This window comes from Ipomoea triloba, chromosome 12 (assembly GCF_003576645.1).
Source record: "Ipomoea triloba cultivar NCNSP0323 chromosome 12, ASM357664v1".
Classification (NCBI taxonomy): domain Eukaryota; kingdom Viridiplantae; phylum Streptophyta; class Magnoliopsida; order Solanales; family Convolvulaceae; genus Ipomoea; species Ipomoea triloba.
In genome coordinates, this window is record NC_044927.1 from 27563155 (window position 1) to 27588391 (window position 25237).

General features: G+C 36.7%; 5 protein-coding genes and 1 non-coding gene across 7 annotated transcripts; 2 read left to right on the forward strand and 4 right to left on the reverse strand.

Moving 5' to 3' along the window:
* Positions 1–420: 420 nt before the first annotated feature.
* TRNAL-UAG lies at positions 421–500 on the reverse strand. Its single transcript has one exon. It is a non-coding gene; the product is annotated as a tRNA-Leu (tRNA).
* Positions 501–5203: 4703 nt separating this feature from the next.
* Positions 5204–7144, forward strand: LOC116000053 (cytochrome b5). The gene is made up of 4 exons (XM_031240059.1): positions 5204–5325; positions 5474–5563; positions 6507–6573; positions 6655–7144. The coding sequence occupies exons 2-4, from the start codon at positions 5477–5479 to the stop codon at positions 6903–6905; spliced, it is 405 nt and encodes a 134-aa protein (XP_031095919.1). The 5' UTR covers positions 5204–5325; positions 5474–5476; the 3' UTR covers positions 6906–7144.
* A 585-nt stretch (positions 7145–7729) lies between these two features.
* LOC115998956 (small G protein signaling modulator 2-like) lies at positions 7730–12079 on the reverse strand. Of its 2 annotated transcripts, none has more exons than XM_031238631.1 (5): positions 11523–12079; positions 10259–10394; positions 10121–10170; positions 9523–9576; positions 7730–9395 (listed from the first exon to the last, which is right to left on the reverse strand). In XM_031238631.1, the coding sequence occupies exons 1-5, from the start codon at positions 11714–11716 to the stop codon at positions 8168–8170; spliced, it is 1662 nt and encodes a 553-aa protein (XP_031094491.1). In that variant the 5' UTR covers positions 11717–12079; the 3' UTR covers positions 7730–8167. The 2 variants fall into 2 exon arrangements, with proteins under 2 accessions (XP_031094491.1, XP_031094492.1); XM_031238632.1 differs by having other exon boundaries at positions 11224–11666.
* A 5716-nt stretch (positions 12080–17795) lies between these two features.
* Positions 17796–19803, reverse strand: LOC115999991 (probable 6-phosphogluconolactonase 4, chloroplastic). Its single transcript, XM_031239979.1, has 3 exons — positions 19386–19803; positions 19165–19300; positions 17796–18496 (listed from the first exon to the last, which is right to left on the reverse strand). The coding sequence occupies exons 1-3, from the start codon at positions 19547–19549 to the stop codon at positions 18029–18031; spliced, it is 768 nt and encodes a 255-aa protein (XP_031095839.1). The 5' UTR covers positions 19550–19803; the 3' UTR covers positions 17796–18028.
* Positions 19804–20590: 787 nt separating this feature from the next.
* Positions 20591–22220, forward strand: LOC115999992 (ubiquitin-60S ribosomal protein L40). Its single transcript, XM_031239980.1, has 5 exons — positions 20591–20794; positions 20879–20965; positions 21095–21197; positions 21897–21963; positions 22051–22220. The coding sequence occupies exons 1-5, from the start codon at positions 20692–20694 to the stop codon at positions 22075–22077; spliced, it is 387 nt and encodes a 128-aa protein (XP_031095840.1). The 5' UTR covers positions 20591–20691; the 3' UTR covers positions 22078–22220.
* Positions 22221–22463: 243 nt separating this feature from the next.
* On the reverse strand, positions 22464–25234 carry LOC115999990 (pyridoxal reductase, chloroplastic). The gene is made up of 8 exons (XM_031239978.1): positions 25050–25234; positions 24754–24982; positions 24048–24141; positions 23741–23864; positions 23444–23545; positions 23231–23382; positions 23022–23115; positions 22464–22942 (listed from the first exon to the last, which is right to left on the reverse strand). The coding sequence occupies exons 1-8, from the start codon at positions 25176–25178 to the stop codon at positions 22757–22759; spliced, it is 1110 nt and encodes a 369-aa protein (XP_031095838.1). The 5' UTR covers positions 25179–25234; the 3' UTR covers positions 22464–22756.
* Between the last annotated feature and the right edge of the window lie 3 nt (positions 25235–25237).

Below are 25237 nucleotides of genomic sequence, written 5' to 3' on the forward strand. Positions count from 1 at the left end.
GCAATAATCACCAAGTGTTTGGTCCATATTATATTGTATATAAATCTATCTGTTTTTAAGTGATATTTGCATAATCAACGTGATATTTCGACATTTCGTGCACTAAACGCATCGGAATAATTAATTTTTTATGGGCCGTTTTGTTGGAAGGAGTCAAAATGTAATATTAATCGGGAATAAACTATTGTTACTTATAAGTAAAAACGTAATACTTTTGACGGAAAACAAAAAACTACTCTTTAGTGTTTGTTTATTTAATAATTACAAAAATTATTTATAATTTTTTTAAAAAAACTTATAGCGGGCTGGGCCAGTATGCAGTATTTTTGTCGTTAGTACTCCGTAACTTTTTCTGGAGCATCCACTAGCGGGCCGGGCTGAGCTGTTAATATTTTGGGGTTTGAAAATGGCTTGGAAAAATGACGGCTGTGGGATTTGAACCCACGCCCTTTCGGACCAGAGCCTAAATCTGGCGCCTTAGACCACTCGGCCAAACCGTCACATTGATTTATTTTTATCTTTTTAACCTTCTAGAATATTAATTTTAAGTAAAAATATCATTCAAACCATATATATTGGGGCCGATGCCCCTAGAGGGCTTAGGCCAGCCCAATATGATAGAGATTTTGCCCAAAATGGGCCAATGCTCCATTAGTGCAAGATAGAAGACAATATGGTTCAGCATGTATAAATAGTGTTTGTAAGGGAGTAAGGTACTCCCTCTAGTATCTTCATAGAGTTTGGTTGGGCTATATTCACTCGGGTGGTCTGACTCAAATAACTCAATAAATATATGATAATAGGGAATAAAGACAAGGAAAGTGAATGTAAAAACACGAATATTCGTCAAAAAGACAAAATTGTATTAAAACTTATGTAATGCTATTACAAGAGAGTGAATGATGATGTCTCAATGAGACAAAGAGGGGTGCTTTTATACTAAGTCGCACTTCAACGACTCCCACGATAAAAAGGGCGGGTAGTTTGGACCTTTTTGACCGGGTTTAATGCCTCCACTAAGCGCGCTACAACTGTCCATGAAGCCACGAAGAGCTCGGTCTTGTACCTCCTCAAAGTGCCAAGCTCGGAGCTAGCTAGGCCTTGGACCTCCTCAAGGCATAGAGCTCGGCCTGGGACCTTTGAGGTGCACTTAGCCTAGAACCTCCGATGTGCCAAGCTCAAGACCTGGCCTTGGGCCCAATCGGATCCGCTCTATCGAATTAATTTGCTCTAGGCCCATTTATAATAGATCCATCAATTTTGTTTTTAATCTCGAACATTCGTGAGTAAATAATAGAGTTAAGACACTCCTGAATTCAAAACCAAACTATATATTTTTAGCAAATAATGTAGTATGTAACAAATGTTATAAATTTGTTTTTTTTTTTTCACTTGTTATTTGTGAAATAATTAATTTTGTCATATCTCAATCAAATAAATTTATATCAAAGTGTTAAATGTCACATAAACCCATTTTGATTCATATAAGAATTGTATATTGTCAAACTTATAGCGGTTTTTATGCAATTTAAAAGTTGGTTATGATTCATTACTTTTAGATTTGAAAATTGGAATAAATTTTTTGGTGATTGTAGAATTCCAATTTTAACTACCCAAATCGATCTTCACAAGGCTTTTCCATGAGAATGAAGACTTTATCCACTACTTTCTTCTCCCTAATTTCCATCTCTTTGCTTCTTTCTTTATTTCCATCATTAATTAGGTGAATTTCTTTGTAAAAGGCTAAAAGCATAAAATGAGTTTCTTGGCAACAACTTCGTAATTTAAATGATATTTATGGATTGACTTGTTAGTAGTAATGAGTTGGTAAGATCTTATAATTCTAAATTGCATAGTTGAGCTTTTCTCATAATTAGCCGTATTGTCGGTAAGTATCTCTACTAAAAAAATTATGTAAATATGTTATGACCATCATACACGCACAAAGTTAAAGAGAAGTCATTTAGAAAAATCATTCTTTTATCGATTCTTATCAACACCCTCTCAGTCAAGCTCGTCGCATATGATCTTTCTAGTGTGATTTACTTATCATGTATAATTTGTAAGCTATTATACATGAGCGGCTATCCAGTGCGCAATCTCGTGTAGCGACAGTGGGTTTTCGTTGTCATAAAAAAAAAAAAGAATTGATATATATTAAATTAAAATATTTTAAATTGTTAAGTGAAACTATACTGGACGGTACATTTTCAATATCAAAAATGAAAAATTGTGCAAATAACATGTTTTCTTTTTAATTTTTATTTTAAATACAAATTTCTCTAATGAACTTACTTGTTTGGAGAACTCTTCTAAACATAATCCAACTAAAACTCATGCAAAAAGAAAATGGTAGGTAAAAAAAAAATTATTTTTATTTGCAAATGGTGAGTAAAATGATTTTAATATTTGACTAATTGTTTAACCCATAATGCTGTGGGCTGAAGAACTCTATGGACTAAACAAAGACTCCTGGAATTGACTCCTTTTATATCTGTATATATATTTTAAGACTTATTTGAGAAAAAAATACTTTTTTTTTTATATAATGTGATAAGAATATTTAAAATTTTAGAACTTTAATTTATAATTTAATATCAACTTTTAAAATTTCATGTCAATTATATTGGAATATACTATGATATTTAAGACGACCAACTTTAGCTTGAGCCGCCAATTAACTAGTATATAAATTCACAAATTATTTAAAATTTTACACCTCAACATTTAGCTCACTCGTCATATAAATCAAATGCCTATTAACAATTTTTTTTAAAAACTTTAATCCAACAATTTGAGAGAGCTAGTAAGCATACCGTTAATACACCTACAAGCTAAGGTTGAAAGTTTGATATTAATCCCTCACTTTCTTAAAAAGGTTTGGTCAAGTCTAAATTAGTCCTACCGTAGTAAAGATACCATATGGCGTATGGAAAAGATTAAAAAAAAAAAGCATTTAATAATTTCAAACATTAATTTTTTAAAATTCTTATATTTAGATAATAGATAACAAAATTCTTAAATTGTTAGTTATAATGTGTAAAACTGTTTATTTTTTACATCATAAATTAGTTTGTGTGCCTTTTTAGCTTTTTCCCACTTGCCAACAAATGCTATGATTTGAATATATATGGGATATAGTGATATACCACGAGTATGTAAAATATAATTCTTGTATCATAAGATTTTACATAAGACTATTACATAACTGTACTATTGACTTATCAAATAGTGGTTATGAGTTTCCAATCACACAAAATAATAATAATTTGCCATAGGGGGCCATGTGGTCCAAACTTTGCTTAAATGGAGCATTTCGTTTTGTGTTTATAACTTTGTTTATGACGGCATGAAGTCGGCCTTCATGTGATTCATTCATTTATTTCTATTTTTTTGGTGATAGACAGACAAAACAGAAATATCAGCCAGCCAATACCAGCCCCACTAATTTTCTTAGCAATAGCTCTTTTAAAGTAGTATTTTTTTTTTTTTTTTGATAAAATCCCTGTTTGGTATAAAGTCGAGTCCAAAATAAGAAAATTAACACACACACACATACACACACGCACACACACAAAAAAAGTCAGGGAAAGGACAAAAAAGGAAGGTAGATGGTGGCTGGTGGTGCAAACACGTGTAGAAGCTTCAATAATTCTGAAGCACGCGTAACGTACGGCAGTGGGTAAATTTCGATTGGATTTAAACCCCAATTTCCCACCCAACAACTTCTACTAGAAGTTTTCTAATTGGTCACAGAAGTAAAGTTTAAAAAGAAAAATTAGAGATCGAGATTCACTAAGGACAGTATAAGAGTAATCTTTTAAAGTGATGAGCTTCTTGAGCACACTAAACGAATGTCTAACATTTGTGTTCAGTTGAGTTACCATAATTTACATTATCTCATATACTCTGTCGGGCCGTGACGTGGAGCCCTTGGGATTTTAGACTATTTTGATGCGTCCCAAGCAAAATGTCTACATGAGGAACTTGCGAGATGCAGTAAAAGTTAGGAAAAATTGAGAGCACGACTAGCATATTTTATTTTATTTTTTTTATAATTCTTTACCAGTTAAGCTCATAATGGCATATAGTGACTCTCCTATATGGGAGATCATGAGATCGAGTCTCAATAGGTTGAGAAAGTATACATAAACAGTACTACAATATAATAGAATAATACTAAAAAAAGTCATAATAATGAATTTACTCAATGTATATCATCGAATAATAATAAGTTTTTATTATCACCAAAAAAAATAAATAAAAATTACATGCATAAAATCATACAAAAATTCTTAATGTTCACAATTGATTAATCAATTTAGAATAAGATCCTTACAAAATTTATTAAGAATTAAACCCAAAAAAAAAGGAGAGTTTGAAACGATCTTGTTGTGGGATTATTGCACAAACATTTAAAACATGAAAAATGTAAAAAAGAAATAGTTATAAATTTAATGATAAGTGATTGGGTGGTAGAAGTAAGATGAATATATGGCGATAGTCAATAGGTACATGTGCGATATATAGGGGTTGGCAAGAAACAAATTTTAATTTTAATTGCTATATTGTGTATAATTTATGTTTAATTTTATAGATTTTGTAATTTTTTCTTCTTGTTGTTGTAAATTTTTTATACAATTTTGTTGGACTAATGCTAAGTCCACAAGACCCCGCCCCATCGCAATTCGCGCAATCAGTTCACACGTCAAACTTTAGCACGCACAAGGAATACGATACATATCTTCCATCATTATGGGTCTTTTTTCAATTAATGTTTCCAAGTGAAATTCGAACTTTCACATTATCGCCTTCAGTCATAACATCAAATTAGGTGACAAGCCATTACGCATAGTCACGGAAGGCTCTTTTTGTAATTTTTAGAGAAATCAATTGGACGAGAGACATTTGAAAAATCAACATTTATATGTGCCAATAAACGACCATTCACAAACGAGGAAGACCAATTGTATCTTCAAACAAAACCTGCTCGACACCAAAATCTTTATAAAGTGAAAAATAGAATACATTACCAAAAAAAAAAAAAATGCCTCCTAAATAAATAATTTGGATTCAATTTAAGTTTAAAAAAAAAACATTTTTTCCTCCAAACAAATATGAGTCATTGCAGTACTGCAGTACACCAAAATTGAAAAAAAAAAATAAAAATAGGAATCTAAAATGGTAGTAAAATTTACTTATAAATAAACAACTATGCTCTGGGTCGGCACACTCTCAACTCCCAGTAGTCAAGAGAAGAGCGGTGCGAATAGCGGAGGAAAAAAGCTGCAGTCTCGTCATTGACTTTCTCGAACAATCCATTTCGTGAGTATCTATCTTCCTTTATCGTAGATAGAGATTTGTGTTCTTGTTTGACTCTGAATCGCGAGTGTATTTGATTTTGATTCGCCGGTGTTTTGTGTGCAAAGTTCTGAGCGTTTTTCCCCTCAATTTCTCCGGTTGGTTTTGATAGGAAATGGGTTCGGATCAGAAAGTGCATGTCTTTGAGGAAGTCGCCCAGCACAACAAGACTAAGGATTGCTGGCTAATCATCGATGGAAAGGTTAGATCTTTATTCGCCCCTTTTGGCTTTTTCCCGTGTGTAATTGCGCCTGAAGATGAATCAGGGATTGATTCACAAGTTTTTTAGGTTTTTAGACAGATTTCAGATGGAATTTTGAGTATTTTTCCCAATTTCAATGAAGATGGGCATTCTTTATGTTCTGTGGCTGTAAAGTTTTGGTGCTTTTCATTGGATTCTTACTTTGTTTACTAATGATTGTTGCCTTGTTGAGCTTCAACCCTTCTGAGCTCATGGTGTTTGATAGAATCTATGAAACTTTTAAGAATTTTCTTTTCAAGTTGAAGTAGAAAATTTTGATGATTTTCTTTGTGAAGTCAGGGAAGATAGGTGTTGTGTGGAGTTGAAAATATATATTTTCAGTGAATTTCTACTCTACTAGTACATATTACAATGATTCAAAGGGATTAGTTGCATTGAATCTGCATGATTTCCCCTATTTTCTCCCATGGTCTCCCCTATTAGGAGGAGGCAATTACTGTTATTTAATGTTTAATAGCATCTATAGACTATACATTGATGGTACATTAAATATTCTCTCTTGTTATACTTTAACAAAGCCACATTAGAAAGCTAAAATCTTGTACTTAATTCCTACTTCACTATGCTACTTCTGAAGTCTTTATGGTGTTTTGAAACTAAGCATGGTTTCACGCAATAGCTGATGTTCTTTGAATTGTGGACATGGTTCGTGGATTGCGATTTCACTTCTCTATATTAATTTGCAATCTTTTACCATGGCTTTTAGTTAGTACTGTGGAATTTTGTATATCTTTGAATGTGTTATAGCCTTATAGGTATGCTAAGATATGGAGTGTGGAGTTCTTGCCTTGAGCGCCTTGTGTTCTGGCTGTTAATATTCAGCGTGTTTTCCTATCTTTCTCCAATAGTTCTGTTAGGTTATAACTTCAAAGTTGTTATTTAGGTTTATGATGTCACTCCGTTCATGGAAGATCATCCAGGAGGCGATGAGGTTTTGCTTTCAGCAACCGGTAATCTTTGTGATTCTTAATCCTTCCCTTAATGTTCTTTAACGGTGGAAGCGGGTTCTAAGTTTTGTCTCGGATGAACAGGGAAGGACGCCACCAATGACTTTGAGGATGTTGGCCACAGCGATTCCGCTAGAGAAATGATGGACAAGTACTTGATTGGGGTGATAGACAAGTCGACAGTTCCATTGAAGCGCACTTACGTCCCACCACCACAAGCTCCATACAATCCCGACAAGACCCCAGAATTCGTGATCAAGATCTTGCAGTTCCTTGTACCCCTCTTGATACTGGGATTGGCGTTTGCGGTCCGACACTACACCAAGGAGAAGTAGTTTACTCTGAACCTCTCACAGTTGCATGTTCAGGTCACTGCAGTAGTGCAGTCACTAATTTATTAAAGTTCAATGTGGATTTCTTCCCATGTTTTGGTCTCTAGTCATGTGTTTGGAGTTCGTCCATTCTGTGTATTTGAAATGACATTTTACTGTGGTTTACTTATATTTGCAATTTGAAGAGTAATGCATGTTAGAAACAGATATTTGTTCTAATTGATAATTGTTTGTCTATCCTATCACAGTTGTGATTCATGAGGTTTATTCAATGCAATTGTGTCATAATTTGTGAGTTATTGCACATGATCAAGTTAAGAATAGGGTTTATTCAATGCAATTGTGGTTTGTGAGTTAGGACACACAAACATAGTCTATCTAGTGTAATTTATAGAACGGGATAATGTAATTATAATTTGTAAATAAATTATTACATATGAACATGTTGAACAGTAGACTCAATTTGTAGACTATTACATATGAACAGATTGAACATTGGTCTATTGTAGATGAATGTTTACTCAATATAATATATACCCTTAGATAGTAGTTCGTCACCTAAAAAAATGGATCTGTAGTCTCATAAAAAAATGGATCTATACTCATTCTATCATGTACAATATAACATGTAAAACACATGATTGATTTATCAATAACAATACCAATGGACACTTTAAACATTTTCTATTGATTTATATAGGTTAAAAAGGTGTTTTGCAAGGCATTCAAAAATATAAAAATGATTATTTAATGTATTATATCAATAATATATTTAAATAATACTCCGTAATTTTTACCACAAGACTCGAGACAGACACATAATGGTATCACAACAAACAACAGATTAACACAAGGAAGAAATATAAAACCATTTGTTTATGGTTGCACTGGTAAAATATGATGATGTGCTTTTTTTGTAATTCCCTAAGATGTTCTTGAAGGAATGTCCGATGAATCTAAAGGTACACAGGCTTCAGGAGACCATTCACATAAACAGACTCCATTACAGCAGAAAATCAAGAAAATTCCAAGAAACAACAACAAACTAGTTAAGCAATGAAAATTAGTTAGGGAAGAAGAAGAAGAAAGTATTGGAACCCCACCGGAGAGGCGAGAGGCGGTGGCAGCCTAGAAGAAGAGAGTATCAGAAGCCCACCGGAGAGGGGAGAGGCGAGAGGCAGTGGCAGCCTAGAAGAAGAGAGTATCGGAAGCCCACCGGAGAGGAGAGGCGGTGGCAGGCGGCCTGTCATCGGAGAATTGGGCAGCTATATCTTGTCATGGAGGGTGACCACCAGGTCATGGGCATCATCCAGGAGCTTCCATACATCAAGATGACCTGCCATGTTATTGCACTCCCTCAAAATTTCATCCATGCTACTATATTTCTCTATGATTTGCTTCCTCCTTTGCAGAACAGATGCCGCAATTGCATAAAGCAACAGATCTTCAGTTGGTGGGGCTCTCAATCTGATCCTGCTCCAAGCAGATTTACCAATCCCGGCCCTAATCGCGGCCTGGTCGGCCCACATCACCTCCCACAAGCAAAGCGTTTGGTCGAATGTCAATTCTCGCCTGAAGAGTACTATCACCATCCTATAGACAAAAAAACAGTCCTCTGCCTGGAGCTTCTCCAAGTGTCTGTAAAGATGTGAATCCTTGTATTTAATGATTTTAGAAACAATGTTGAGTTGCCTCCGGATTCCCACCTCGTCGAGCCTGAAGTTGTGTCGAGCCTTCTTCATGAAACCAACAAAGCACCAGAAAGCTTCAAAGTCCTCTGTTATGACACTGATTATTGGAGAAAGTAAATCACTCATACCCTGGCAGTAGCCGATTTCAGGGTCATAAAGTGCATAGGCTTCAAGAATGGCAACTAAGCGAGCAGCGTGGAAGATTCTGCTAGGATCCAGGTGATCGTAGTCCTTCAGACCAACAGCTTCTGCACAACGGCGTGCCCTATCATCTGTTACTGGAGCACCCTGAGTGGCTGAATATGTCATCCACTCTCCATTAGAACGAATTGCATCAAGGCGAATGATACGTTGCCACGTGGCAAAATCTTCTGAATTACGGAGTTGTGACTGGACCTCTGTTGAAGGGGAAGAGTCCTCCCTAGAGGGCATCTCAGTAGTATTTTCCTCCATGCTTTCCATGGATGGCAAAGTTAGACTTGCTTCAGGATCAGAAGAGGAGTCTGAGTCTGATGATTCGTAGTCAGAGACATAGTTTGGCTCTGTTATTCGTCTTGAAATAGCAACTCTATCAAACAATACATCAGCAGGATTGTCTGAGTACTCGTTATACGGGCTTCTTTCCCCACTAGAAAGAGATTCCCTGGCACTAACAGCATCTTCAGAGTCTGGAGACTCCATCCCTTCAGTGAGAATTTCACTGTTTCCATCACCGGTTCCACTAGCCCCCCTCAATTTATAAGTCTCATCGGTGCATTTCAATAGCCGGCGGCAATGCCTCCGCAGCTTCTCATATTCCTTTCTGTATTCAATGACAAACCAAGACATATGTAAATTTAATTTTTTTTTTTTTTTAAAAAAAATTCCTTTTTTTGTTTCAGTTTTCTTTTTGGGCAAGGGAGCAAGCAGTATTGAGTCTGGAATAGTACCTTTTCTGATTTCTCACAGCATCTCTTTCTTCTTTGGAACTGTTCAAGTCATAGCTGCCAAAGAAACAAACTCGAGGACATTAGAGGTTGTCAACCGCATCAATACCGTTAAATTTTATTTAGCAATAATCAAGAAGAGACAATTAAGCAACAACTACAGCACAATTACTAACCGTAGGTAGATCATTAAATTCGAAGAGGAGAAAGTAAGAAATAAACCATTTAAGTTCATTCCAATTGTCAATGACAGAATTAGAAGGTTAAGTAATGAGGAATTCACACGTGCTTGAGCACTAAAAGACCATCCTCTGTTGCCCACTAGGGGCAGACAAAGATATTGGTGGTTCATGACTTCATGCCTCTATATATAAAACAGTTCTTAAACACATATTTAAATGGTTTTGTCCCACAATATAACAAATCAGGAAGAGGACTTAAGATGAATATACTTATGGGTATATACATAAAATTAGATGGGGACACAAAGGAATGCAGCAGAATGGTAGATAAAAACAAAAGGTAAATAGAAGACGGGAATGGGACTTTCTCAAACCAGAGGAAAGAAAACATGTTTATCAAGAATTCAAAAGAAACTCACACTCCAAGCAGGAAAGGCCAGACTTCAGCCCTGATACTGGGATCAACACCCTGCATAGCAAAGTCAGGAAATCATCATCAAAAACCAGTTTCATTGATCACCATAAGATCTAAAAATCTTAGGGTTGCTAAGGCTTACTCCACTTCGGACTTTCTTCAGAAATTTAACTCCACCAGCTCTAAGCCTTCCATCTTGTGTGAAAAAGCTTCTCCACTGTTGGGGCGAAAGAATGCGTTTTCTTTTTCGCCTTGACCACGGTGATTTGAGATGACCCCTGGAAATGAAAGATAACAGTGATGATTTTTAAATATATTTGACAACTGAGAATAAACACAATCGTACTAGCCAATAATAACTTGCAAAAACTGTTTGATGCAACAAGTAACATCCGCATAATTCATTCAACACATTTAGATATTTGAACAGAAACTGAAAACAATGAAGAAGTTTCCACCAGAGAAGAACCCAAAAACACCAAAATTGCTGAATTTATCAACCCTTACATCACTTTATCCGTGTATTTAATTTCTAGCAGAACTAGAAACAACATTGCAGAACCCAAAGTTTAAATACTAAAAGAGCATTTGGCCTGCAACCGAACTTTAATTGGATCAAAGCACATATTAATGATATTCTTGAATGAAGCAGTGAAGGGTTCCATCACAGTACAGGAACTCAAATCGCAGTTGAAAAGATTCAACCATCAGGCATATCCAAGTATCCATATCACCATATGGTTCCATTAATCACAGTGTATGGGAGAGGTGGGTGCACAATTGCACATCCTTTCAAGTACTATACAATAACACAAATTGAGATGAGAATCAATAACAGCAGAGACTATCAAGGGAATGACTCTGAAATTTAGGAAATTAGGAATTGCTCAGTAAATGTGATTGAAGAAAAAACCAACTTTTAGTGTCAGCAAACCAGCTGGCAAAATAAATAAGGAAATTGCAGAATAAAAAGGGGTCTGATTAAGATCTGAAGTGAAACCACTGAACTTTACTAAAACCTGAGATGAATCAAAAGCCCCCCCCAACAAAACTAGTGCAGAAAAATCGAGAACTAAAAGTGAGGGTAGAGAGAGCTGAGAGACTCACCGATCAGAAGAAGAACAGGAAGCCGGTGAGGAAGAGGCTACTACGAATAGAACCGATCTCAAATGGACCCACGACGTCGATGACGATGACGACGAAGATGAAGACGGCGAGGAGGAATTCGAAGAAGTCGAAGTCTGACTCCGTTTTAGGGATTTCATCTACTCCTATTATCCCTGTTTCTCACTCTACTCAAAAATATCTATCTAATCTACAGATTTCTAGGGTTTCAATGCTCAAACTTCCATCATAATTTCTCCCAAACAAAAATAAAATAAATTCCCCCCTTTCTGGTATTTTACCTAGAACCGCAATAGACGGCGGCGGCCAGGGCGAGACCAGCCAAGACCGTGACGGCGACAGCTACAGTAGCATCGGAAACTCCCGTCTTCTTCCAGAAGCCGCCAGACGCGCCGCCGTAGCCGATGATACCTCCTCCGAGCTTACTGATAGCGACGCCGACAGCCTCGACCAAAGAACCGTCGGAGACGGGCATGGAGAAGAAAAAGGCGATTTTACCCCTCCGCGAGCTCAGATTCACCGAACCAAAGCGAGTAGAATTTCCACCATATCAACCACCACCACCACCCAGCTGAACAAAAGCAGCATTCACTTCAACTGCTTTTCCTTTATTGTTCTGAGGAATCGCTTTTTCTTTTTTCTTTTTACAATTTTTTTTTTTTTTTTGGGTTTTCGCTTTTGTTTTTTTACACTCCCATGAGTCTCTTTCTTTGTCTCTTCTCCCTAATCACTGTAAATTAGGTGTGCAGTAGAGAGACTGCGTTTGATCCCACTCTCTTTCTCTCTCTCTATCTCTCTCTAAAAAGTGTTGTGATCCAGAGACTTGGACTCTTGGATGATGGAGTCTCCACACAACTATAGGATATTTAAATGCACATTTTCATTTTCCTCTTCTTTACAAAATGATTTGCATTAGTTTAATCATTAATTTGTTTTAATACTATTACATTATAATATCTCTTCATCTATACAGCATCCACCTAAGTTTGATCTAATGAGCTCCTATTTGAAAGAGTCACTGCATATCACTACAAGGTCATTGACAATATAAACAAAAAAAGTGTTAATTTTCTTACAAATTTTTTATAGGGATAATTACAAGCGGATTCTATTATTTGATTTACTTTTAGATTAAGTTTGATGATCATTTGACGGTTACTTTCAATTATACCGATATCATGATTCATGAATTCTCGATCTCGGAACCGTGTGGGGTTAAGAGTAAAGCATCCCGAGATTGGCGCATCTCGTTGTTATTTTAGAGTAAGTTTGCCCAATATTAGGTTTAGCGTTGATGTGGTGGCCCCTTTTGATTATAATGATTTTATGATTCCTCTCATATCTGAGACTATGAGATAGTATGATTCTTCTTCATATGTTTTGTTATGTAATTGAGTAGTTATGCATTTATTGGTCCCCAATATGTAATTTTCATGCTTAATAATGCAATTGACTAAGCATTATTTAATTGATTTTACAAAATTATACTTTTTTTTTCAAAGGATAAGTAGTCAATGAATATTAAAGAATTATGGAGTACAAATTATATTACTTGTCATAAGTTGTTTGTCAATTATGCGCAATATTTGATACCAATAACATATTTTAAACACTCCCTTTTTAGATATTTGTGGTTTGACAACTTTTTTTCTTTTCTTTTCCAATTGTGTGAGTGTGGTCAATGGTGATAGCGGTAATAAGTATAAAACCTATATATTACATGTATACGGATAAGAATACAATAGAAATATGCGAAGTAGTAGAGTAAAAAGTGTTGTATTGATAATAAAGGGCTCTTAGTACAATCCAAGTTTAATATACATATTTATCAGCTTTACCATACTTGAGAAGTCTAAAAAATTGAATCCCCAACTAGCGGGAGGATACTTCAATTTATAGTATTAGAGCATAGAGCATGTGTCGAGTTCTTAATAGTCAGGTTTGATATGATAGTACAACACTAATGGCATGCCTATATTTATAGAATTGGAATATAGTACACATGTCGGGTTCTTATCTGACGTATTTGATTGATAGTAAAACACTAGTGACTCAAGTTATTCGTGTAAAATGTTGATTCTCGAGGTCAAGTCTATACTAGTGATTATCCCCACAATGTGAAGTGCATACAATTCTTATAATTTTTACTTAGTTGTATTTAACCTAGGAATATATATATATATATATATATACACACACACACACCAAACATAGGATTTCATTACGCATCAAATTGCCGTTTAGTCCATCCTTATAATCAACGCTTAGGCGATGCTTATTGGATGAAAGACCTTAGTATGGAATTAATGATGAGCTAAGCAACTTAAATGTTCATTAATATTAGTAGAAATGTCTTTGTCATAAATTACCAGTTTTATACACATATTCAAGAAAAAAACTAATTGGTCTAACCCAATGATCAAAAAAAATTAAGCGGGTGCATAACTCTCATATATAAAGGTCATGGGTTTAATTATTGTTAATTCTTTTACAATCAAATTCGTCACACAAAATCTTCACATTGTGATTTACCTGTCTTGTGTGGTAACTCGCTCACTCCCTCAAATATGTTGGGTTTCTCTTGCTAAAATATATGTCGAGTTTGATTCTTATAAACACTTTTTCGATTGAATTGGTCTCATATAGTACTAACAATATAGTTTACCTCTCTTTATGAATTATTATACAGAAAATAAAATCTACCTCACTTGTACTCTTATCAAAATGAATTGATAAAAAAATAAAATAAAATTTGTTAATTACACTCACATGGGAAAACATGATGTTGAAAAGGCATTGTGAAGGACATATTGATGAGAGGGAGAAAGGATATTATTGTGTTTGTGCGCCCATGATATCATACGGTGCACACTCATCTTCTTTCTTGTAAATCTAATCATAATCGCTACACCAACCAAACGACCCTTAGGACGGAGTCAATGGACTTGATTCATACTCTTTCAATTTCATCAAGCCGGTCAAACTTGTAGCACCAACTTTGACGTCAATCAAACAAACCCCTAAAACTATGTACTATGTATTTTCAAAAAAAACAAAAAAAACTATGTAGTACTATGTTAAAGGCTTAAAGTTATGTACTATGTCAATCAAACAAACCCGAATACTTGAGAAGTAAATTATCACTCAAATTTCGTTTGTGATTTTGATACATTTACTAATTTTAAGTTACAAATGTCCGATATTGTATTATATTGTAAGATATTAATGTCAAATACAATTTATACGGAGTAATTGATAACATAACTCACATAGTCACATGTCACATCAAAAATTACTCACACTAGCAACTCATAGGAAGTCGAAATCGAAACCTTATAATTACTAAATCAATTGTCCAATCAACTCGATTGAATTGTCCAAAAATATTGTCACACTTTAAGACATTAAATGAAGGAGCAAGAGGAGTACAATGTGCCATGAGATACTTGGGGTTGAACTTAACAAATGTGAGTGCTATAGTAAATTTAGGTCGATCCCTGATTTGTATTCCCAAACATAGTTCCTGTGATCAACTGAGTTCCAACAGAGCATATTGGAAGATGTAATAAATCATGGTAACTCATTTGACTCGGTTAAACACCTTACTGCCCAGGAGCCCTCTCACTTTGAGAGTGAGTGACTTAGAGAGATTGCGCCTACACCGCCGTTTGTGAGACTCGATCCCTGATTTGTATTCCCAAACATAATTCATGTGACCAACTGAGTTGTCCATACAGACAATTTATATTCTTAATTAGACTCTTGAAGATGAAGTTCTGCATTCTAAATCAATGGCCATTTATTCATATTAAGCAACTCTAGTCAAACAAAGCCTATGAATTATAACATTTACGATTATACACTTATAGTACCGAATTGAAAACTATTATAATATGTATACATATTACTACGTACCAATATTAGTGTGTTACATGTGGATGTTTATGAAATTAGGTTTGCATTATAGGCAATCTATTCCATATCCTCAGCACAAGCAACGCCTTTGTAGTTGTATGTATGGACCAGTGCGCCCCATAACATTGACCAACACATCGTATTATCCTTTTCAATGTCCAACGCGCCACTGTTCTTTTCCTTTTGCATTTTCTTGTCCCTCTTTGCTTTCTCCGCCATCATTCTTTCTCAGCGCCAATAACAACAAAAGAGAACTAAGCTAGAAAAAAAACAAATTAAATAAAGAACACAAGAAAAGGGAGATTAACTCTTTAAAGAACCATTTCTTGAAGCCAGCACCCACCCTTCAAGAATTTTTTTTTATTAGTAATAGAAATGTGCTGTCACGGGTGTCTGTACTGTGTTATATTTGATACAAATATACATGTGTATCAGGTTATATTGAGTGTTGTTAGCTCGGGCTTGGGTACTAAAAGTATTCATACAATTTGGTATGTTGTGCCATTAATTAAAGTATTGAGAATATTTTTCTAGTACGAGAAAGTAGGGAAGAATGCGCATATGGTGTACTCATGATAAGCGTTGGGTGGTCGAGTAGAGTTTAGAGTTTGTTGCTATTGGTATAGGTATTGTGTTACATATGATACAAATATGCATGTGTAGCAGGTTATATCGACAACTGTTAGCCCTAGTGCTAAAAATATTCCATACAATTTGTGATATTATGACATTGGAGTATTTAGAACCTTTGTTTAGTGTGAGAGGTAGAAAAAGACGTACATGTGATGTACCCACAATACCATGTTATATATGATACAAATATGCATGTGTAGGTTGTTATATTGAGTATGTACAATTCACGATGTTGTGACATTAGAGCACTAAGAGAACCTTTCCCAGCTAGTTACGAGACGGCCAAGTAAAATACACTTTTAGTGTACCAGTTATTATGCTCACAGTAAATATTGAGTGTGGTCGAGTATTGTTTGAATTGAAGTTTTATCTTGTGATTGTTTTTTAATTGATTTTAAGGGAAATTGGGCAGCTATCTTGCAGGACAATTGAGTATGGCTCTCCTTTATTGGGAGTATTGGGACCATACACAGCCCTCTCTGAAAGCAAGCCTTGTTAAGGTTCCATTGTCTAGCTTCATAAGACATAATCATTAAACAACCCCCATCCTCAAAACCAGGTGACTCCTGATTTCCTGTTCATCATTCCTGCAAATCATCATCTTCCAAAATCTCTCTTTTTCTATTTATTAATCCCCATGATCTTATAAAGGTAAGCAGCTAATATTCTTTTTTTAAAACAATTCTTTAAACAAACGAGTGCACTAAATACATATGTAACACTAAGATACAGATACAAAATGACACATTTCTCACGATATGTAATATCTTGATTGCGTGTTATGTTTTGGTACAATAAATTTAGGCACATGAGATTTGCAACAATTCCCAAACCCCACCTCTCTCCCATTCCCCAATAGCATTGATATATTAGCAGACAAAGGGGGGGAAGAAAACTAGGGAAAAACCAGTCAAAAAATGAAAGTAAATATGTAAAGTTATAAGCATAAAAGGGCAGTTGGAGTGCATGAAAGTTAGGAGCATAATATAGGTAGGGGGTAGGGAGTATTTAAAAGAAAATTAGTTCAATTTATTATTACCTTCTTGAGACAAACACAAATTGCTTCAGAAACAAGATTTGTTGTCTTTGATGACTCAAATGTATGCCAAATTAGAAACCCAAGTGCCAGGTGGCAAGAAATGGGTGGGGGAGATGTAGAAAGGACATCTCATCCAAGCCAATCATGATGCATGAGCAATGAATGAATGAATGCCAATGATGGGTAGAAGAAAGAACAGAAACCAAAAAAAAAAGAGGGGGGGGGGGGGGATAAAAAAATTACCTGAAATGGACTGCACAGCATCACAGCAATCTGTTGTTTACAGAAATCAAAGAGAAAAGTCTTCAACTTGCCATTTGAATATCAGAGTAAAAAAATTGCCAATGGGCATTGCAAGCTTATTGGGCAGTGGACACAGCATTTATAATTGGCCTTTGCAGAGATATCTCCTTGAGTTTTTCTGCATTTCTTGGGTGAAGTGAGATGGGTAGACTGTAAGTTAAATAAGCCAATTTGCTGTTAAAAGATAGAGGCCCATTGGCTGCTAGGTTGACTCCCAGCTAGGCCCATGGTCACTTACCTCCCTGCCAGACCCTCATTTGCTCACAAAAGACAAAATTCCTCACCCCCAAGACTCCACACCCTACCAAATAGGATAATGTTAGGTTAAATCACGGTAACTCAGTAGTCTATTAGATTTTTTTTTTTTTGGTGATTGGGAGGGCCCGAAGGCCCTGGGTTTACTGGATTCTGCTAGAGGCGGTACCGTATAGGTCACGCCGGAGCAACTCTTTCACTCTATCCGGGGGTTGATCCAGTAGCCTATTAGATGAGAAAACCAATATCTGGTGCCCACATTGGGTATAAATCTCATATTGCGTATGTCAGGGCTCGACCCAATGTCTTTGTTCACAATCTATCACCTAGAAACCAACTCAGTTGTCCTTGTGGACCCCTGGCAGACACTCATTGGAAAAAGGATTGCATATCCTAATCTTATGGACCATGAAGAAAGAAGACAAGCCATGTAATTCCTTGTACATCTTATTCATTTCTAAGGAGAAGATACTCCAATTCTACATTAACAAAGATACAAGGAATGTAGTACACAGACAGCACAACAAGGGAAGTAATTAAAGTGGTACCATTGATGAAATGATAATGAGGGAACTAGTTATTAAAGTGGTGCTTGCAGTTACTATTTTAGTTGGTTCCCACACCTAACTGATGTCCATGGCTTCACAGTTTAGAAGCTGCATCCTTGTCCAAGAAAAAGGTCAGCTCATCCTCAGCCGAAACTTCAGTAATCGGCGGGGGTATCCCGTCAGGAGCCACCCCATTACCCAGAGCAATATTCACCATGTAGGCTAACTCAGCACCGGTGAGCACCATGGCGTTCTCTGAAGCAGCGTTGATCACTGGAAATGTGAAAGTGATCCTCGGGGGAGGCGGTTTTGGTGAATCTGTAATGAAAGTTACCCATCTCTCCTTCTCGTGGCGTTGAGGACGATTGGGGAATAGAGAAGCCACATGCCCATCAGGCCCCATACCTAGCAGCATCAGATCAAACTTGGGGAATCCAGTGGCAGATAGAGGTAGACCCTTGGACTCAACCAGCTGCTTGAGGCGAGCCTCATAATCATCAGCTGCACCTTCTGGGGACTTCTTGTCATTGATTGCATAAATGTTCGTCGAGGGAATCGGTACCTAAACACGAAATAACAGTGCCCCAAGATTTTAGCTGCACTATCAATAGGATCATCATAACAAGAAGTGTGAAATAATCTCCCCACAATCTCATCAGTTCTCCAAACTAAACTGCATCACCCAATGGCAGTATCATATCCTCTCTAGCTTGCTTTACTTTTCAAAAGCTGAACTAATATTCTAATAACTAGGCTGTCTAGACAATCCAATATCAGCTACTCTTCACTTCTCAAACATAGAGATTCTATGAAGTGAGCATCTATTGTTATTCATGGCAACCCTAGCCAACCCCATCCAATTTAGTCAGATTGTTGGTTTAATAACCATAAGGTTACCAGTTCGACTCCTGGTGGGAGTAGCCTATTGGCTTTCTTGGTTTGACCCAATCAGCTATTAACTGGCAATAGGCTTGGTCCTTTGCAGGCTAGGGGTGCACACTTTTGGATAGTAGCTACGAGTTTTCTTACTCACTTAAACATCTATTGTTATCCCCCTTAGCTTCATCAAAGTGAAAATCTCCACCCCTAATTGCATTCTATCACACACTATTTGATCTTATAACACTTAGGGTTGTAAACAAACCAAACATTCATAAAACTGTTCACAATTGAGCTGTTTGTGTGTTTAATCACACAATCAAAGCATAATGGAAAGTGAAGAGAAAGAACCTTTGAAAGAAAACCATTCCAGGCAAGAAGATAATTGCTGTCCGGGTGATCCAATGGAACCACCCTCTCATCCACCCAAAAGATCCACCATTTCGACCAATCCACTGAATCCTTGTACGGAGCCTCCACTAATTTCCTATTATCCCATCAACATTAATCACAATTTTAACAAAGACTGTAAAAGAAGAAGAAGAATGAATCGAAGAATAAAAGCAAATTACCTCATGGTGTCGATGAGGGAACCTCCGGAGAGGACAACAGTGAAGGAGCCTTTCTGTGCGACGAACTTCGCGGATAAATCGGCGGTGTATTTCGCCAGAGCCACCGCCACGTCATCCTCGGAATCGAACTTCAAGACGGTCTTTTTACCTTTTCCGGTGGCCATCGATAATCGGAACGGAGCTAATAAGCGAGAAAAAAAAAAACAGAGAGCTTGAATGCTTGCTTGATTGTGCGCACGGGTAGACGAAGATTTATAGATTCCTAGCCGTCGTTTTGCGGTATGGTGAATTGAAAACAGATTCTTGTAACCATTATGGTAATACGAATACGTATGTATTCAATGGAGGCTTTCATATCTGCGCAATTTCGGGTAAGGAATGATAAGATGCCATACTTTTCAGTTTGATTAGATATGCACCATGATTTTTAGATACAAAGTGTCGGAAAAATATAGCTACTGGCTATTTGTGCCATGTTAACAAATTCGAGGCTAATAAGTTTGGTTCGTAGGTTGCTATACCGATATGACTTATTATAATTTATATCCTTTGTCACGGATTTACGGTAACTATTAATTATAGTAATTCAGCTAAACATACTATTGCTCTTATACTGTTACTGATGAAACTCGATCCATGATATTTCTTGTCAAACTTCACCATGTGACTAACTGAGCTTTGTTAATATGAAACAAAGTTGTTTTGCTAATGACTATAGAATTAACTTAAGTCAATTAGTTATAACTTTTGTATTTATTTTATATGGAGTAACTCATGTCATAAAGACTAATACTATGCAACACTTTATGATTCATTGGCCTTGTACTTCGTTATGAGCTTAACAATAACTTCATAATGTATTCTCAAGTCTATTGATAGAAAGCAACATGAGAATCATGGGACCCTGGGACTTTGTAAAGAGACATATCAAAAAAAAGTTTCTTTAATGTCTTTAACAATAATATGGGCACGCAGTCCAAATTTCTTCAACAAGCTTTGAAAATTGATTCGTTATCATAATACGGGCATTGCTCTGATGATCGTTATCTTGTAAGTTACCTTTAGAAACGCAACTAATAAAGTTGTTACAAATAACAAATATACACGCAACTCAAGCGGTATTGCATCATTTAAAAAAATTGAGGGGAGGAATTCGAAGGTATTGAAAATTATAGGGGTAGTAAGTATAAAATTTTCCATAAAACACAATACCATGATCCTTAAACCCTAATCGGCGGCGATATAAGCTCACCCAGTGAGTTGACAAGTCATCTTAGAGATTCACAGCTCTGAAGAAGGAAGCAAAATGCAGATTTTCGTGAAAACTCTAACCGGAAAAACCATCACTCTCGAGGTTGAATCGAGCGACACCATCGACAATGTTAAGGCTAAGATTCAAGACAAAGAAGGTATTGCTCATATCTTGAAATTTGATCTTAAACTTTCAATTCTCAAGCTTTCTTCTCTAATTCTTCATTTTATCTTGTGTTTAGGCATCCCACCGGACCAGCAGCGATTGATCTTTGCTGGCAAGCAGCTTGAAGATGGCCGCACCCTTGCTGATTACAATATCCAAAAGGGTTAGTTCAGAATTTGTCCACTGGAAAAAGATCACATTTTTATGATATGATTATAAGAGAATTGAATTTATTGTTAGTTTATCATATTAAGCTTGGATTATATGTGGTTGTTTGTAAATTAATGGGCAGAATCTACCTTGCATTTGGTTCTGAGACTTAGAGGTGGGATCATTGAACCATCTCTCATGGCTTTGGCCCGCAAATATAATCAGGAAAAGATGATTTGCCGCAAGTAAGTTGCTTTTATGTTTTTTAGTTTTGTAATTCTATTTTATGTTGTGATTTTCACTTGGATAGTTGAGTTGACTGTTTTGAACCCTTGCTTAGAATTCAATGTTATGGTAATGCGTTTTGGGTTTTTGTCAAAGCTTATCTTCATAACTTGGCATATTGGTTGTTAACACTCTATAGAATGCTAGAGTGGTTCTGTTTTAAACATGAAATGTGTTTGACAGTTAGAATTGTTTGCAGATAATGTTTTCTCGAACTTAGTGGTAAAAGTCTGTTCTTTGTTTGCAACCTTTCTTTAACCTGCAGCTTATATGTGCAAATCAAGGAGCTTCAATAATGCAGGCTACTCAATGTGATCCTTCTCGAAGTACATTTGAGAGGCTTTCTTTAGTTTCAACTCGTTAGAAACATGCCCCGAGTTTTATTTGAGCACCCTGTTATCCAGTTATCCTACAATTCTAGTTGATTTCCTAGAAATGGTTCAACGGTGTTTGTTCTCAATAGTGTGATTGATTAAAGAGTGGGTCTAAGAAAAGTTTATTGTTTATTACTGTTAGCTTATTATTAAACAGTAATCCTACATTGGTGCGGTCATTCTTCATCCGTATTCCTTTCAATGTATTATTAAGAATATTGTGATTTTGATGTGGTAGTATTGTTCTTCTCTTACAAAAGAAGTATTTTGTTGCTTTTCTTCCAGATGCTATGCTCGTCTGCACCCCCGTGCTGTCAACTGCAGGAAGAAGAAGTGTGGCCATAGTAACCAGGTTCGGTTTTGTGGATTTTCACCCAAATATTGTGCTTGCAGTCTCTTCATTATGCCCTAATTCATACCGATTCTGTTCTTATTTCAGTTGAGGCCGAAGAAGAAGATCAAGTAGACGTGTAGTCGGCTGGGGTGCTTGGATTGCTTTCTTATTGGGCTGTGCTTAAAGATATTTATTCCTTGTCACTGTTTGTTGGATTATTGATGTTCTCAAGATTTTCACTTGCTGATCATAATATCATCCTTATTTTCTTGACAGTTTCATCTTCTGCTCTATGCATGTGTTACATGTTACAGAACCTTATAGAGCAACACAAATAGAAATAAAGTGCTGACAGACATTATTGGAGCAACAAGAATGTTAAAAGAACAATGGGAAAAGGAAAAAAATATGGTTGGCACCAGACACTCGTTCTCCCATCTATTGGGCTGCCGAGTCAATATGATCTACCCTTTCACTGTCCTGTTAGGATCGGGATGTGGGGCTCGGGAGCAAGGGAATGGCCTGTTAATGTCCACTAAAAACTGATTTAAATGACAATAAAAATGTGAACTTCACAACTGAAGTGTTCACTTGAGATAAATTTCTAACATTACACCTTAAGATGTGGATAGTTACACAGACCAAGGAGCCTCAGAAAGAAATGATACTGCTATCTTGCCTTCTCAATCAATGCCATGCTTAAACAATGAGATTTTGTATGCTGAATTCTTGTCAAGAATTAAGAACATGGAGCAGATAGGAGCTGATCTTGAAACAATTTATGGAGACGTTTAAGAGTTTCTGTGCATCATCATCTCGTTTGAAATACGTTTTGAATCATCTTTCGAGGGGATTCAAGAGCCGCATTTTCCAACTCCACCACTTCATCTGCAGATAGTTGCCAGCCAAGGGCACCCACATTTTCTTCAGCTTGTTTCAGCGACTTAACTCCGGGTATAGGAATGGTACCTTTGCAGATACACCAGTTAATAGCTACCTGCAAATACAATCTTAAATCATATGAACATTAAGGGAAAAAAAAAATGACATGCATAGAACCATTGAAACCAAAGAACCTGAGGTATAGTTTTGCGCCTTCTCTGGGCTATATCTCTTAGCGAGTCCAGCAATGGTTTCAGCCCGGGTAGAATTTGACTGAACAGCAAGCCCCTGTGAAATGATGGAGAACAGAAGTAAACACAGCCTAAGATTGAGAGGATGAAGTTTATCATTGCAGATGAACTCACACACGAATATAGGGTGAGAAACCGGGAATGAATCATACCTTGGCCCTTTTGGAAGATCGGAAGGGCCATATTTTCCTGTAAGCATACCAAGACCGAGGGGACTGTATGCAATCACGCGTATACCCAGGGAATCACATATATCTTTGATCTCCATTTGATCACTTCCCATACTAAGCAATGAGAATTGTACCTAATTTGCAGAAAGCTTAAGATATGCATATATATACACACACACACACTTATTTCTGAACCTGAGCTGATGACAAAGGAACTCCACGGGATTCAAGATAATCGTGTATTTTCAGTAGCTGCTTTGGGCCGTAGTTGCTCACCCCAACTGCACGAACTAATCCCTACATCCAAAATGCAAAAAACTACCAAATCAAATCAGGCTAAAAGACCTAAATGGGTTAGCGATTTTCAAGATGAAAATACATCAATATCTTGAGTAACATCTTAAGCAATCACAATCATGACAGATATCTGAAGAAGTATAGTGATCAGCACATATAAGCCATGGCAGAGAATCACAAGAAGTTCAGGATAACCTTCTCATACATTGCCACTAAACCATCCCAGAGAGCTTTCTCCTGCAGAGGCGCATAGTTTGCAGTAGACCAGTGCAACTGCCCTATCCCAATTTGCTCGATTTGCATCCTGTCTAGAGAAGACCTGCCCGCACATAATTCAGCATAAAAATTTCTTCTAATTCACAGCATTTAAACAACTAAGATTATGAAATATAAGCTCTTGCAGACCTGCGGGTCTTTTTCTTTTGACAAAATTAAAGAAAGGTGTCATAGATCTTGTATAGACAATGTAGGGATGCAAGAAGAAATGATGATTGAAGCATACTGGCAAGCATTTACAAATTGCCCCGGTGTCAGGCGCCATGGGTATGCTGCAAACTTCGTAGCAATCACAATGTCATTTTGGACTTGCTTTTTACCTGAAACATAGATGGCCAAAAACCTCAGTGCCTTACAAATCTACAATAGCTGCTGCCAGAATAGTGAAACCAAAAACTAATATGAAAAGGGCAACTCGGCTAAATTGGTCAGGCTGTTAGCTTGGTAACTATAGGTTTCAAGTTCAACCGCCATTGAGAGCGGCCTATTTGCCTTCATGTTATTAGCTTGTTAAGTATAAGATTTCAAGTTCGACTTTAACTGAGAGTGGCCTATTGCCCATTCAAGCTATTAGCTTGGTAACTATAAGGTTTCAAATTCGACCCCTAGTGAGAGCAGTCTATTGGCCTTCAGGCTGTTAAATAAGGTTTTAAATTCGACCCCTAGTGAGAGGGGCCTATCTTGATAACTATAAGGTTTTAAATTCGACCCCTAGTGAGAGGGGCCTATCGATTATTGGCTTTCTTGATTTGAGTCAAGCGGCCTACTAGTCTTCTTAGTTTGAGTCATCAACTATGAACAATTTAGGCTGGTTTACTTTTTTCCTACTGATTTGCTGACTAGAATTACATGGTTTTCTAGTACACACTCTAGGGGAGGGGCTGTTTTAGCATAATGCTAACAAGAAAATTGGGGAAATTGAGCAGAGAGACCTTGAAATTGACGGATGAACTTGCCAAGAAGCTTTTCACTTTGCCCATTCAACTTTCCGGTGCCATAAGAATCAGCAGTATCAAAGAGATTGATCCCATTCTGAACAGCAAAATTGAAAGTCTCCTGAAGCTGAGTATCCATGGATTCCTCATACCCCCAAAGAAGCTGGTTTCCCCAAGCCCAAGTCCCAAAACCCATGGGAGATACGCTTAAAGGTCCGACCTTTACCTGTAATACACAAACCAGTGAGCCAAATTTTCCAGAAAATGTTCAGAAACACAGTAACAGAGAGTACCTTTTGCCATGGCCAAAAAAGGGGGAGTTTGAGAGCCTTAAAAGGTGAAGAAGAGAGGGAGGAATCTATGGGGGAAGAGCATCTGACATGAAAAAAAGTAGGCTTTGATACTGGGAATGAAAGAGCCATGGCTTACTGTAAAAGAAGATAGGCAAACATCACCTTACAGTCAAGGAGAATAGAAATGG

What these genes read in the sequence shown, in the direction of transcription:
- LOC116000053 (XM_031240059.1), top strand. Translation starts at nt 5,477, where the DNA reads ATGGGTTCGGATCAGAAAGTGCATGTCTTTGAGGAAGTCGCCCAGCAC. An exon ending in GGCTAATCATCGATGGAAAG is followed by an intron (nt 5,564 to 6,506) that starts GTTAGATCTTTA and finishes GTTGTTATTTAG; the next exon opens with GTTTATGATGTCACTCCGTT. An exon ending in GGTTTTGCTTTCAGCAACCG is followed by an intron (nt 6,574 to 6,654) that starts GTAATCTTTGTG and finishes TCGGATGAACAG; the next exon opens with GGAAGGACGCCACCAATGAC.
- LOC115998956 (XM_031238631.1), bottom strand. Translation starts at nt 11,716, where the DNA reads ATGCCCGTCTCCGACGGTTCTTTGGTCGAGGCTGTCGGCGTCGCTATC. An exon ending in TGGCCTTTCCTGCTTGGAGT is followed by an intron (nt 9,577 to 10,120) that starts GTGAGTTTCTTT and finishes TTTCTTTGGCAG; the next exon opens with CTATGACTTGAACAGTTCCA. An exon ending in GCTGTGAGAAATCAGAAAAG is followed by an intron (nt 9,396 to 9,522) that starts GTACTATTCCAG and finishes CATTGAATACAG; the next exon opens with AAAGGAATATGAGAAGCTGC.
- LOC115999991 (XM_031239979.1), bottom strand. Translation starts at nt 19,549, where the DNA reads ATGGCCACCGGAAAAGGTAAAAAGACCGTCTTGAAGTTCGATTCCGAG. An exon ending in TCCCTCATCGACACCATGAG is followed by an intron (nt 19,301 to 19,385) that starts GTAATTTGCTTT and finishes ATGGGATAATAG; the next exon opens with GAAATTAGTGGAGGCTCCGT. An exon ending in GGAATGGTTTTCTTTCAAAG is followed by an intron (nt 18,497 to 19,164) that starts GTTCTTTCTCTT and finishes TTTCGTGTTTAG; the next exon opens with GTACCGATTCCCTCGACGAA.
- LOC115999992 (XM_031239980.1), top strand. Translation starts at nt 20,692, where the DNA reads ATGCAGATTTTCGTGAAAACTCTAACCGGAAAAACCATCACTCTCGAG. An exon ending in TAAGATTCAAGACAAAGAAG is followed by an intron (nt 20,795 to 20,878) that starts GTATTGCTCATA and finishes TCTTGTGTTTAG; the next exon opens with GCATCCCACCGGACCAGCAG. An exon ending in TGATTACAATATCCAAAAGG is followed by an intron (nt 20,966 to 21,094) that starts GTTAGTTCAGAA and finishes ATTAATGGGCAG; the next exon opens with AATCTACCTTGCATTTGGTT.
- LOC115999990 (XM_031239978.1), bottom strand. Translation starts at nt 25,178, where the DNA reads ATGGCTCTTTCATTCCCAGTATCAAAGCCTACTTTTTTTCATGTCAGA. An exon ending in TTTTTTGGCCATGGCAAAAG is followed by an intron (nt 24,983 to 25,049) that starts GTACTCTCTGTT and finishes TGTGTATTACAG; the next exon opens with GTAAAGGTCGGACCTTTAAG. An exon ending in GATCTTCCAAAAGGGCCAAG is followed by an intron (nt 23,116 to 23,230) that starts GTATGATTCATT and finishes ATCATTTCACAG; the next exon opens with GGGCTTGCTGTTCAGTCAAA.